Genomic DNA, 14,814 nt, shown 5'->3' with positions numbered 1-14,814 from the left:
GTTTTCCAGGCGGGATTTGAACCAAAGCAGAACAGAGTGGGACTATAGTTTCCCTCGATGACGACACTATTGAGGCAGTCTGGAATCGCATTGGCTTTTTAAGCTGCTGCATCACACTTTTGGCTCATTTTCAGCTCATGGTCATCCAGTTCCCCCAACCCACATAACAGTAGCATTGCCCAGTTCACATTTCAGTTGCTGATTTGTAAGAAGGTTATGAAGCAACTTCACATTCCAGTATTATAGCTCCTGGGATTGATAGTTTAGGGAAGGGCCTTTAGCACTCCCAGCCAGAGAGCACCAGGCTTTTTTCTCCAGGCTTCGAGCCTTCAAACTCTAGTCAGTGGAACCGTGAATACAGGTTGAGCATCTCTGATCTTAAATGTTTGGCAACACTAGTGTTTCGGATTTTTGAATTCCTGGATTTATATAGATGTACTCCGGTGGCGCAGCGTGTTAAAACACTGAGCTGCTGAATTTGCGGACTGAAAGGTCGCAGGTTCGAATCTGGGAAGCAGAGTGAACTCCTGCTATTAGCCGCAGTTTCTGCCAACCTAGCAGTTCGAAAACATTCAAATGTGAGTAGATCAGTAGGTACCACTTCTGCAGGAAGGTAACTGCTCTCCATGCAGTCATGCTGGCCACATGACCTAGGCGGTGTCTGCAGGCAACGCCAACTCTTCCGTTTAGAAATGGAGATGAGCACCAACCCCCAGAATCAGACACGACTAGATTTAATGTCAGGGGAAAACCTTTACCTTTACCTACATATTGAGATATCTTGGAGATGGGAACCAATTCATTATGGTTTCTTATACGCAAAGCCTCGAGGCAGTTTTCTCCCAATATTTTAAATGATTTTGTGCATAAAACAAAATTTCTGTACGTTGAACCATCAACAAGCAAAGGTGTTACTGTCTCAGTCAAGCTTGAATTTTGGAATTCTGGAGAAGGGATGCACAGGGCCCTTCCACACAGCTGTATAAAATCCCACATTATCTGCTTTGAACTGGGTTATATGGCAGTGTGGACTCAGATAATCCAGTTCAAAACAGATATTGAGGGTTATCTGCTTTGAACTGGGTTATATGGCAATGCAAACTCAGATACAGTAGAGTCTCACTTATCCAACATAAACGGGCCGGCGGAACGTTGGATAAGCGAATATGTTGGATAATAAGGAGAGATTAAGGAAAAGCCTATTAAACATCAAATTAGGTTATGATTTTACAAATTAAGCACCAAAACATCATGTTATACAACAAATTTGACAGAAAAAGTAGTTCAATATGAAGTAATGTTATGTTGTAATTACTATATTTACGAATTTAGCACCAAAATATCATGATGTATTGAAAACATTGACTACAAAAATGCGTTGGATAATCCAGAACGTTGGATAAGCGAGTGTTGGATAAGTGAGACTCTACTGTAATCCTGTTCAAAGCAGATATTGTGGATTATCTGCCTTGATATTCTGGGTTGTATGGTTGTGGGGAAGGGCCCTCATTCTCTATTAGCTGTGTAATTCTGTAGTGTGAATGGTTTGTTGTTATGATTACACTGTGTAACTCAAATTGATTTTTTTTCTGTTCCTGGCTTGAAAGTGTTATTTTTTGTTTAATTGTGTGGTACTTACGTTGAAAGTAGTTGTCGTACTCCAGAAACTTCATTTTCATGGCTGCCACAAATTATGTTGAATGGGTTGAGACTCCATGAGATATTCATTTAAAAACTATAGCAAAATGTGTTGCAGGATGTCCCACAAAAACAACATTTTTGCAGTTTCATAAAGCTTTTCCATGTTTTTATAATAGAACCAATTAGGAAATGACATTTATAACCCAGGAACAAAAGTCGTGTTACATAGTGTTATATTTATTCTCTGCTTTCCTCTCTAAGGGCCCTTCCACACAGCCATATAACCCAGAACATCAAGGCAGAGAATTCCACATTCCTTCCTCTGAAATATAGCCTACAGTACTTAGCATTTGTTGCTCGTCTCCCATCCAGCCCTGACCATCCTTAGGTGGGATCTGGCGCCTTATGGTATTTAGGCCATTAAAGATGTAGGAGCCCTTCTCCAGTTTCCAGTCTGGCAACCTTAGTACTGCGTTGAACATACTGCACTTTGATGTGAATCTGACTGTTGGTTTTGGAGAAAAAGGCAAACTTGCTTCTTCCAGGATGGCTGAGATGTCTTCTTCCCTTGTCAAATACAGTTGGCAAACACCTCTGCAATTGGGGTTGCGAGAATGAAAACTGGATAAGGCTCCTGTAATTTGTTCTGCAGAAGAGGGACTTTGAGCAAGCAATGAACAACACCTCCTCAAATTCCCCTTCTATGCAACCATTAAAAGTACATAATAAAATACCTTGGTGATGGGGTCCAAGTCTAATCATAAAATTCATTTCTGCTTCATGTACACCTGATCCACATAGACCAAAGGTAATTTTATGCACAAATTTTAAAAACAATTTCGGTCATAAAAAAAACGTTTCATACTCTGAGCCATCACATTGCAGCCGGACAATTTCAATTTGATAATTTTGGCCTAGCTTTCTAATTTTTCTAATACAGTAGAGTCTCACTTATCCAACATTTGCTTATCCAACGTTCTGGATTATCTAACGCATATTTGTAGTCAATGTTTTCAATATATCGTGATATTTGGGTGCTAAATTCGTAAATACAGTAATTACTACGTAGCATTACTGGGTATTGAACTACTTTTTCTGTCAAATTTGTTGTATAACATGATGTTTTGGTGCTTAATTTGTAAAATCATAACCTAATTGGATGTTTAATAGGCTTCTCCTTAATCTCTCCTTGTTATCCAACATATTCGCTTATCCAACGTTCTGCTGGCCCATTTATGTTGGATAAGTGAGACTCTACTGTATTTCACTTTGAATCCTATCCTTTAGGATTAGGTGTTAGCTATACTTCTAAATTCGGCTTCCTTGAAGTGGAGGAAGTTTGGATATGGTATGGTTCTAATCCTCCCTTACATTTTCCCTTTCCTGTGAACTTGTTGGCTACTCCGTTAGAAGATCTCACTCAAAAGAACAGTTCTGTCTATGGATTACTCTTTTCTCACTTCTCTAGATGAGTGGACAAAAAGAGGACTATGCTAACTATAGGACGAAGAAGAAAGTAATGCTACAGGTGGCTCATCTTTGACTTAGGTTTGCCTTGTTAGCTTATAATAAAATTGGTTGTGTAATTTGAAGGAAAAGAAGCCTTTTTGGGTAGGAAGAGTTATGAAACAATAAAGTAGTGATCAAACAATCACTGTTTCTTCAGCAAAGTCTAGAACAGAAGATTGGTGATGGATACCTTAGACATGATGCCCTTATGTTTTTCTGCCATATCAGTGCCTTCTGTATGTTTTCACACTTTATGGTTAGGCAAGAAAGTTGCTTTAACTTCCTCATGCAGGGCACGTAGGAGGGGTGAATGATGTGAAAGGTCATAGGAGACTTGCAGGATATATTGCAAATGTATTGAGAAAGATTGAGTTTGTAAATGAAGCTGATGAGGTACTGTAGTCTGGAATAGTAAATAAGATCAGTGGGTGGGAATGTTGGACAGAGAATAAAGGTTTGTTGGGGAGCCTCGGTTGAATGGCAGGAGGTTTTTGAACTGAACTTCACTGTTGATCACAAAAGGTTGAGCTTGAGTTTTAATTTTTCAACACTATTTTAAAAAAATGGTATTTCAGGAAAATAAAAATGAACATATATATTAGCCTGGCACTGGTTTTGTTCCCAAGATTATACCATATCTTGTCTTGTATGTTTGTTCTAGGGATGTGGGCTCATTCACTAACCGTTCAAGATTACCAAGACCTTATAGATAGAGGATGGCGAAGGTAAGAGATGTCTTCTGAATACCACGGATGCAACTGAATTTGGTATTTAAATATGCAGTGATGTTAAATTTTAAGTAGCAGACTTTTATTGTTAAAAAAATCATGAATATCTCACTGGACCATTGAAAAATAGAGAAAATGTCTCCAGTAATGCTTGCTAATTTCCTCTTTAGCTTGTGATTCTTGAATCAGTGATTCTTGTTGTTGTTTTGATTACAATATGGCCCTGGTACATGCAGGACCAGTAACTGTGATTTCACTTACTTGTATCTCATAAAATATGCCCTTTCTATGAGTTTTTTAGGTTCTCCAGGAAATTCTATTAATGCTTCCCCTGGAGTCTCCCTGTTACCATAGAGTCTCCCTGATTTAAAAAATCTCTAAGGAGTTTCCTCTCTAGGAATTTTCTGAGCCTTCAGGGCTACTCTTCCCAGTAGAAGTTGTTTATTTCAATAGAATTCACTATTATCCGTGGTTTCCTGGTTGCACTGTAAGTTTGGAAACATATACCCCATAGATATGAGGGTCATTTCATATTATTGGAGTTGTGTGTTTTCTGGGCTGCATGGCCATGTTCCAGAAGCATTATCTCCTGACGCTTTGCCCACATCTATGGCAGGCAACCTCTGAATATGCCTGCCATAGACATGGGCAAAATGTCAGGCAAGAATGCGTCTGGAAGATGGCCATACAGCCCGGAAAACACACAACAACCCTGTGATTCTGGCCATGAAAGCTTTCGACAACACATTCCGCATTATTTCATGCAACATATTTTTCCTCTTGTGACCGGGAGCAACATCTCTGAGTGTCTTGCAAGCCTTGCTACTGAGGAATATCTGCAGCTAGAAATGCCAGGTTTAAAGCTGGAACATTCCATGTTGTTCTGCCTATGAACGATAGTTCTCTGAACCACAATGTCTCATTTGAGACAAAATGACAAGATCAAGATTTACATATTTCACACACTTTTGATGAAATTGTAATTTTCCAGCCCTTAGAACATCTGTACTTAAAATAGGACTTTGTGCAGCTTTCCAAGAAAGAACATGAACTTTTGATTTGTTCATGCACTTATCCCAGCTAATAGTCAAATCTTGTTTTGGGAAAAATGTTTCTTTTCTGTTTATGGAAGCCAAAATTCAGATTGACCCAATGAGACACCTTCAGTCTGCCAGTAGCATTCCCACAGCAACCCTAAGAGGAAGTGGCTTTGGGTGGAAGAAACCCCCCCAAAGAACTATTATACATTTCTGAGATAATCCACAGGCAATGGGAAGCTGAGTACATACAGAGAATATTAGAGTTGGTCAAGGTCTCTTTCCATTAGTAAATTCCAAGGGAATTTACTCCTGCTTTTGTATAATATAGGAACCTGCTTCAATCTTAGAAAGTTTGCCATTTGTGAACAGGAAATTGGTTTCCATTCTGGTTCTGAACACAGGAGAAACTTGAACTGACATCCTGTTGGAAATGTATGACATCATAAACCAATTTACAACTGCAATTTAAAACTATGGCATTGCTCAATACAGTGTTCCCTCGCTACTTCGCGGTTCACTTTTTGTAGATTTGCGGTTTTTCAATAAACTCTAAAAGACTATTATAAATCATGAAAATTACAATTTACAGCCTAAGGAAGGGAGGAAGGAGAAGCCAAAGGGAGATAAAAGGAGCCCAAGCGGCAACAAGGAGGAGAAGGAGGCGATTTATCAACACATGATTGGTTGATAAAGACTTCAAACAGTGTGTAACTACTAAAATAATGTATAAATATTAAAATAAATATTCTAAAATAATCTACTTTGCAGATTTTCACTTATTGCGGGTGGTCCTGGAACCTAAGTGAGGGAACACTGTAATCATATTCCTGGGTGGGCCCTTCCACACAGCCATATAACCCAGGATATCAAGGTAGATAATCCCCAAAATCTGCTTTGACCTGAATTATCTGAGTCCACACTGCCATATAAGCCAGTTCAATGTGGATTTTATACAGCTGTGTGAAAGGGGCTGAAGAGGAGTGTCGTTGTAGTTACACTGTATTGTTGTGTAAGCAGAAAGACCAAGAGGGCCATGTGTAATGGTTGTGTGCAGCAGTATGGCACTGTGTGACAGTCTGCCATGAGGCATTGGCAGTGCAAGGAGAAGAGGCACCCTATAGTTGATCCACAGATACTGGCAATCTACAATGGAGGCAGTAGGAAATTATGAGTTGCTTGAACCTGGCTAGAAAAAAATATCCCCACCTTTTGCACTTCCATGTTATACAATGGGAACTCCTGTTTCACAATGGGACAACTTGCTTATTTCCACATTGCACATTACCACAATTTTTAACATGATTGTGTATCATGTCAAAGATGTATCTCCATCATTGTAAAGTTACACAACACAGCTTTTGATGCAGGATCTTGGCCTTGGATTTCTTTAGAAAAGAAGTTGCTTCATCTAAATTCAGACCCCATCTACGCTGACCATTTAATACAGTTCAAAGCTAGCCAGCCAGACGACAAACTCCCACAAAAGCACATGAAGTGGTCTGTGGCTTGTGCAATCGCCATTCTGGCCTCAAACTGGTTCCAGGATTTCCTATGCAATTATTTGCACAGCAAAACCACTTTCTTCAATTCCAATTTGAAACTGTATTAAATGGTCAGTGTAAATGTACCCTAAATCACTCACTCACTCTTGTTTTATTTTAACATTTTAAAATAACTGAAATAAGGCAATATCATTTAGAAGTATGGCATTTTAACAGATTGAAAAACATGGTTGGGCAAATGTTACTGTATTTTCCTTTATAATATAGAGCAGGCATGGGTAAACTTTGGCCCTGTAGGTATTCTATTAGGAATTGTGGGAGTCAAAGTCTAGAACAACTGAAGGGTTGAAATTTGCCCATGCCTGATATAGAGTTTGATCACATATTTAGTTTTAAGAGTATTCTAAGAATGAGTAAAAATACAATTATATATTTTCCTTTAATCTTCTAGGAGTGGGAAATATGTTTACAAGCCCACAATGAATCAGACATGTTGTCCTCAGTATACAATCAGGTAAGAATTTGCAATGTGAAATATTTTTTTTCCTCTCCTGTTCAGTGTCTGTCTTGTGCAGTAAGTTTCAAAAGTATGTTTGGTATAAAATGTTAAACATGGGATGGGGATGATAACTGGCCATATCACTATATTTCCGTCATCATCTTGGAGAATTTACTTCATTGGACTGCAGTCTTTCAGCCAGTATGGCTAGTGGTTATGTTGGTTGCGGGATTCTGGGCGCTCTAGTCCAAAAAGTAATTTTTCTAAGTTCTAATGGTAAGTCACTATGGAGATAAATATTGCTGATGATCTAGCAGGTCAAAAGTTCTGGTCAGCAAAGATCTGAGTACTGATTCTTTGGTTCCCTGGAGAGAACCTCCAAATGAATTGAGCTAAAATGTTTGAGCATTAAATTATGACTCTGGAGACCAAGATTGAATTCTACATTCAACCATGGAAACCCACTGGGTGTCTTTGGGTGAGTCACATTCTAGGAGGAAGCCATGGCAAACTCTGAGCAAATACAGTGGAACGTCTACTTAAAAGCACCCCAACTTAAGAGAGTTTTGAGTTAAGAGCTGCCATTTTGCCTGGGATTCACTTTGACATAAGAGCAGCATTTTGAGTTAAGAGCTAGTGTCAGACAGAGCGCTAGTGCAAGAGTATAGAGCTTTAGGGCTTCAAGGGAGAAGCCTCTATGCTTCGTGCTCCTGTTCACATTGGGATATTGCTGTCTGCTTTGCTCTTGTCCGCTTTGAGGAACTTTGGATTAGTTGATTTGGTGTGGTTTTTAGTCTTGGTATGTTTGGCTTCATGAAGAGAGAGAGAGGGAGAGAGCAAAAGAGGGAGGCAGGCTGGAAGGAGTACAGTATAAACAAAATGATGCTTCTGCCTTTTCACTTCGTGCTTCCTTGCCACAACTTTCTGCTTTTGCCATTGTGCCACAGCTTCATGCTTCTACCATTTTAAAGTTGGTCTTTCTTTTTTTAAATGTTCCATCTGAACCTGCATTTATATATTATTTGTTATTTATAAAGTGCTTTTTTATTTTAAAACACTGAAAAAATGGGGGAGGGGGTTGGGGGGGGACAGAAAAGATTAATAGCATTTCAATGAGAAAATTCCCTTTGAGATAAGAGCATTTTGGGTTAAGAGCTCAGCCATGGAACAACTTAAACTCTTAAGTCAAGGTTTCACTGTATTTTCAAGAAAACCCTCGGGTAGGTTTGCCTTAGTGTTGCCATATGTTGGAAACAACTTGGCAGCACCCAATAACACAATAATAGTAAAAGCTAATGATGTTCACATAGTGTGGAAGTAGTGACTACTTGCAGTAATTCAAAGCAAGTCTACTCTTAATATACTGTATTACTCTTTATTGTTTATTGTTTTATTTTTTGTAGATGTCGGGCTTTACATTTTCAGCCTTCCAAATCGCACAAAAAGGTTTTAAAGAAGATGCTGAAATTCCTCATGAAAGGAGAACTTAGTAAAATAGATAGTGAAGGTAAAAAAAATGGCCATTAAAATTAGTTGCTGTTGTGTTCTTCAATTTTTCTAAAATTTCCAGAATGAATTTGCCAGTTGTTTATTTTACAAAAGGCTCTCTTCATTTATGCAATATAGCTAATGCTATAGCTATTTTTCCTCATTATTAGTAAACTAGTTACTAATGAACCAGTCATAATGCCTACATTATTCCTCCAACATCAAAACCTGTATGTGAATATTAGAAGTCGAGGGATACAAATGAGATATGCTGTTGCACACCTGTCCTGCCATGGGTTTATGGTAGACAGCTAATTGTGTGGACAGAATTGTGGCCTGAGTTTTGGCCTGGCCTGGTCTGATCCAGAAGGGATGCTATTAGGGTCTTTAAGGGTTTTGACTGTACCTATTTGATTTTGAATTTAGCACCCACCATTTGGCTATGGAAAATCTAAAACAAGACAGTGGAGCTCTGAAAGTAGCTATCCACCATGTGTATTTCAGCGGAATGGCAATGGCAAACCAGTTCTGAGTAATTTATTGTCGAAGGCTTTCATTGCCGGAATCACTGGGTTGCTGTGAGTTTCTGGGCTGTATGGCCATGTTCTAGAAGCACCCTGGACATTCCAGAGATATATAAACCCTACTTGTCTAGTTTCCAAAAGACCCCACAACCTCTGAGGATTCCTGCCGTAGATGTGGGCGAAACGTCAGGAGAGAATGCTGGTTCATCTTAGGAGAAGGAAGCATTTTCTTTTAATACTTATAACTTGCTTCTGATGAATACTTTCAAGATTTTTCTGTCAACATAGCTAAATGATAGTTGGATAAATCTACTGGCAAGATAATTTCATTTTTTAAAATGCAGGTATTAACTGTATGTGTGGATTGTTTGTTCCAGACATACACATTCACATTAGATATATGTATAGGTGAAGGACAGAAAGTATAGGTTTGCCCAAATGTAAAGGGAGAAGGGGATACACAATTCCAAGGTGGCATGATGAGAATTAGGCCAGATGACTATTGATTTGTATTATTGGCCACAAATTCACATCTGTCCCATGAGACTACTTGTGATGGTTGTATGTGCCTTGTCCTGTTGCATGTAACTTCTGCAGCAGAAGTGTAAACATAGGTTTACTTAGATTACCTTTAAAATATTATCATAGGATCAGGATGTTCAGTTTATCTTGGGAAAAGAGTTGAGATATCATATTAACTGTGTTAGAGCAACATTAAAGTATCATGATCAGCTGATTTTTATCAACCACTTTTCCAAAGTTCAGCTATGTAAAAATAGTTATGAACTCATTCGTGCACACCCATAGGGTAGTTATTTTATATTATTTTTATTGGTTTTAATATAAAAGCTTTCTTGCGTAAAGATGCTTCAGCTTCCCATTTCCAATTCCTGACAGAATGTTCTTGTTATTTTATAACCAGTGGAGCCTATGGATTCCCATACCAAAGACGCTGATGACTGCAGTTTTTTGTTGAAAAATGAACCAGACACCAGCCAATCTGAGCTAGAGCCCCTCAGCATTGATTATACAGAGAAAGTGGAGAGTGAAGAAGAAACAAAAGGAGAAATAAATGCAAAGAAAGTAGAAACCCAGCCTGTGGAATCATGTAAAGAGACAATTCATGACAACTCCAGCAAACCATTGCAATTAGCTAAAAAAGTTGGTCATGCAACTCCCAAGCCAGGTAACTCCATTGTGCTATCCTTTGCATTCTGATATGTCTTTTTAAAGACTTGTACAGGATTAGGAGCTCTTGGTGGCACAGCGGATTAAACCATTGAGCTGCTGAACTTATTGACCGAAAGATCAACGCTTCGAATCTGGGGAGCGAGGTGAGCTCCTGATGTTAGCCCCAGCTTCTGCCAACCTAGCAGTCCGAAAACATGCAAATGTGAGTAGATCAATAGGTATCACTCCGGCGGGAAAGTAACAGCACTCCACATGACCTTGGAGGCATCTGTGGACAACGCCGGCTCTTTGGCTCGGAAATGGAGATGAGCACCAACCCCCAGAGTGGGACACAACTAGACTTAATGTCAGGGGGAAACTGTTACCTTTACCTTTTACAGGTTTAGGGGCCAAAATATCAGATCCTGTCTGTTCTTGGATGCTAAGTGGTGTAAATCCAGATTAACATTTGGATGAGAGAGTACTAATGAATACCAGGTGTTGTTTACCTATATTTCAGAGGAAGGAACTGGCAAAACCAACTCAAAATATTTCTTGCCTAAGAAAATCCTATGAAATTCAACCGGAGGCTTGGAAGCACATACATATATTTGTACAGCTTTATATTTTTTGAGATATCACCAGTCCAAACAAATAAATAGCGTAAGGAGAACAGACTAAGAATCTGAATGAATTTATACCACATTTCTCAAATACCTGTATTTTGCATTCATCTTAGCACAGTAGTTACTAAGAGGGACAGATAGAGAAGTAATGCTGGTTCTAGTGCTGTTAGGTAGTAATAAGAGATAGTCAAAAGTCATGACATATAGGGTTGTCAATCTGGAATAAGCTCTTTACAAGTTTATATCCTATTAAAATTCCAAATGAAAGTATTGATTTAATTAAAAATAGCCACGCATTTCACTGTAAATGAACATATTGCCCACATCTATAAATTACATGGTGCACACTTGTCTTTATGAAGGGCCCACACACCGAAATACAATATTTTTGGCATCTTGTTCAGACAATTTATTAAAGGAAAAGTGTCCCAGTCTTCAAATTAGGGACTTCCAGTGAAACACATGTGATATTCTACATGTTTCTTGGTTAGATGTAAGAATATAGAGCACTCCCTTATACATAGTCAGTTATGAAGTGTCCATTACATCCTTCCAGGGTCTGTTTTCTCTAAGTGCTTTATTTACAGTAAATTGAGCTGTTAGCTGTAGTTAAAGACTAGTGCCTATGAGAACTATATATTGTTTAAAAATTAATTAAGTACAGTGACCGTTCCCAGGCCACCCAAATTGTTTAGTTACTATTAATGTTAACTGTTTTTACAAACTAAGTTAAGACTTTCCTATATAATTAAAATTAGGCCCCTTCTACACTGCCATATAAAACCAGATCATCTGATTTGAATTTGATTATATGGCAGTGTAGACTCATATAATTCAGTTCAAAACAGATAATGTGGCTTTTCTGCTTTAATAATCTGGATTATATGGCAGTGTAGATCTAGCGTAAGAAAGGATTTGGTGGGGGTAGGAGGTGGGGGGGGGGGAGTCACAGGTGTTTTCAGTAAAGGCAGATAACAGTCTTTCCTTGACTTTCTTTAACCTCACTAATTTTGAGATCTAGGCCGTAATCATTTTATTTACATCCCTTGTGATCCTCTTTAAAAGTGTGGAAATGTATGATTATGATTATTATTTGTGGAACATATGCTTTCACCACTGAGTGTATGCCCCTTATTGTTCTAGGCAAAGGAGCTGACTTGAGTAAACCACCTTGCCGTAAAGCCAAAGACATACGGAGGGAACAGAAATTGCAGAAGAATCTTCAGAACCCTACAGTTCAAGAAGGGACTCAGAATTTGCACGGTCAAAGCTCTAAAACTAAAACAAACCAGCCCAAATCAATTGAAGATTTCATATTTGCCACTTTACCTTCTGAAGCTCTACACCACTTAGAGGTACTGAAATACTATAGCACTCAACGTATTATTGTATTATCATCAAATGTGAAATGATTAACCAGATATTCCATTTTAAATACAACACAGGAAAAATGGCATAGATTGTGTTGGAAAAATATTGTCCATTATTGGCATTTGCATACATTTTGTGTTTTCCATTTCATTTTCATAGAGCATGGATGTGTGTGTGCATGCTTATTGAAAAGGTTGGTGAATACGTTCTTTAAAGACACAAGAGGGTGCTGTAGCTCCATATAAAATGCCGCAATAGACCTTTTGAACAAATATAATTACTGTAAATTCAAACTTGGATGAAAATATGATATTGTTCACATTAAGGACTGGTTCAAGATACAGTATGTTGCTGCCTGAGACAAAATAGTATATAACACCCCCAATTTACCCAGGTCAAGATGCACAGCACCCAAAGCCAGCCAAATAGTGGCAGAAAGTATTGTACGCATTTCTCCTTATCCTTGGCAGTAAAAAATATATAGTGTAGAAAATAACTAGCAGTTGGCTGCCATTTCATGATATTTAATCCTGTTGATTCATCAACATCATCATCATCATCATCATCATCATCATCATTTAATTACTTATTAATCGCCCTCCATCCACGATGCTCTAGGCCAGAGGTCCTCAAACTTTTAAAGCAGAGGGCCAGTCCACAATCCTTCAGACTGTTGAGGGGCCGAATTATCATTTGAAAAAAAATACAAACAAATTCCTATGCACACTGCATATGTCTTATCTGTAGTGCAATGTAACAATAACAATTAAAGAACAATACATTGTTTAAAATTGAAAACAATTTTAACCAACATAAACCTATCAGGATTTCAATGGAAAATGTGGGCCTGCTACTGGCCAATGAAATAGTCAAGTTAATTATGATTGTTGTTGTTGTGTGCCTTCAAGTCATTTCAGACTTTGGGCGAGCCTAAGTCTAAAATTATTTATTTATTTATTTATTTACTACCTTTATTTTCTACATTTATATCCCACTCTTCTCGCCCCGAAGAGGACTCAGAGCAGCTGTATGTACATACAATATATTATATTATTAGCATAGCACAATATTAGCATTATATATTACTATATTGAACTATACTACTATACTGTAATATTATATGTAATATATAACATATAATTAATATTATTATATGGTATTCTTATTAATATTATATTGTATAACATTATAATATTTTTATCAATATTATATGTATATACAATATATTATATTATTAAAACTGATATAAAAATATTATATTATAAAACTGAGGGCGAGGGCCAGGTAAATGACCTAGGAGGGCCACATCCGGCTCCCGGGCCTTAGTTTGGGGACCCCTGCTCTAGGCGATTTACAAGATAAAATTGTAAAGGATAAAAATACATACATAAAAATATTAATAAAATTAACATAGATTAAAAGCTCTAGTAAAGAGCCAGGTCTTGAGTGCTAGGGTAAATGCTGGGAGTTCCAGTCTAATAACATCTCAAGGGCCCTGTCCTGGCTTATAAATCTAACAGTCTGAACTAGAGTTCAATCATTTGCATGCATGGGAACTTGGTTGTTTGGTTCTTGTATAAATTTCATTGATTCACTGGTTTTATTGTCATTGGGATTAATAACTAGATTTAGGCAATAGTCAGGACTGAAGACCTATAGGTGCTCAGTCCAACTGAACTCATTTGTATTTTGGTAGTGTTCAATGTTGGAATTAAATGTGTTTGGGGATACATTGCTTATGTGTTTTGCAACATAGAATTGAAGAGAAATTTAAACTACAGTAGGGTCTCACTTAGCCAAGCTAAACGGGCCGGCAGAACCTTGGATAAACGAATATCTTGGATAATAAGGAGGGATTAAGGAAAAGCCTATTAAACATCAAATTAGGTTATGATTTTACAAATTAATCACCAAAACATCATGTTATACAACAAATTTGACAGAAAAAGTAGTTCAATACGCAGTAATGTTATGTAGTAATTACTGTATTTACGAATTTAGCACAAAAATATCATGATATATTGAAAACATTGGCTACAAAAATGCCTTGGATAATCCAGAACCTTGGATAAGCAAGTCTTGGATAACTTAGACTCTGCAGTACATGTTGGTGGAGAAATATAAACTGCATAATTTGATTTTGAAAGACCTCAAAAATGTTTTTACATATACTGTATTTCCAAAACAGTACGTAAATCAGGATTCGACAACTCTATCCCTCCCAATGGTTCTAGTGTTTAGCTTCAATATCCTTAGCTAGCAGATCTAGTTGTGAGAGATTATGGGACCTGCAGTCCCAAAACTACAGGTTGTCCACAGTTGCCCACCTACTGTGGGCGAAAACTGAAATGATACTCTAGTTTCTTGGACCAACATTTTGGAATGAAGTATAAGCCAAATGTTCTACAATTTAAACTCACCGTTTTGACATTTTTGTTGCTACTATAGTTCATATAGTATGTGTATATGAATTTAGTTTTTAGTACATAAGTGCATGATTTTATCTAAAACTGTTATAGATTTTTTTTTAAAACTAAGGTGAAATGCATTGTTTTTATGAATTAGTGACTGAAAAATAGATTTAAGTGATTTAAGTTGACACTAAGCATTGTTTTAACAGGTACAGTTGCCTTTCCACTTTCACAAGGATTAGTGGAGCAGCCCCCTCACAAAAATGGGAAAAAGAGAGAAAATATATTGGAGGGGAAGGGGCACT

General features: G+C 37.6%; 1 protein-coding gene across 3 annotated transcripts in view; it reads left to right on the top strand.

Moving 5' to 3' along the window:
• ate1 (arginyltransferase 1) overlaps positions 1-14,814 on the top strand; it is a 128,565-nt gene that overhangs the window by 398 nt on the left and 113,353 nt on the right. For all 3 annotated transcript variants that reach the window (XM_003218608.4, XM_062976021.1, XM_008106773.3), the window contains exons 2-6: positions 3,812-3,875; positions 6,872-6,934; positions 8,323-8,426; positions 9,854-10,117; positions 11,871-12,082. In XM_003218608.4, coding sequence (XP_003218656.3) covers positions 3,812-3,875; positions 6,872-6,934; positions 8,323-8,426; positions 9,854-10,117; positions 11,871-12,082 — 707 coding nt within the window. The remainder of the gene's footprint in view (positions 1-3,811; positions 3,876-6,871; positions 6,935-8,322; positions 8,427-9,853; positions 10,118-11,870; positions 12,083-14,814) is intronic.

The sequence above is a fragment of the Anolis carolinensis genome, chromosome 3, assembly GCF_035594765.1.
Source record: "Anolis carolinensis isolate JA03-04 chromosome 3, rAnoCar3.1.pri, whole genome shotgun sequence".
Classification (NCBI taxonomy): domain Eukaryota; kingdom Metazoa; phylum Chordata; class Lepidosauria; order Squamata; family Dactyloidae; genus Anolis; species Anolis carolinensis.
This window is presented reverse-complemented; position numbering and strand designations above follow the sequence as displayed.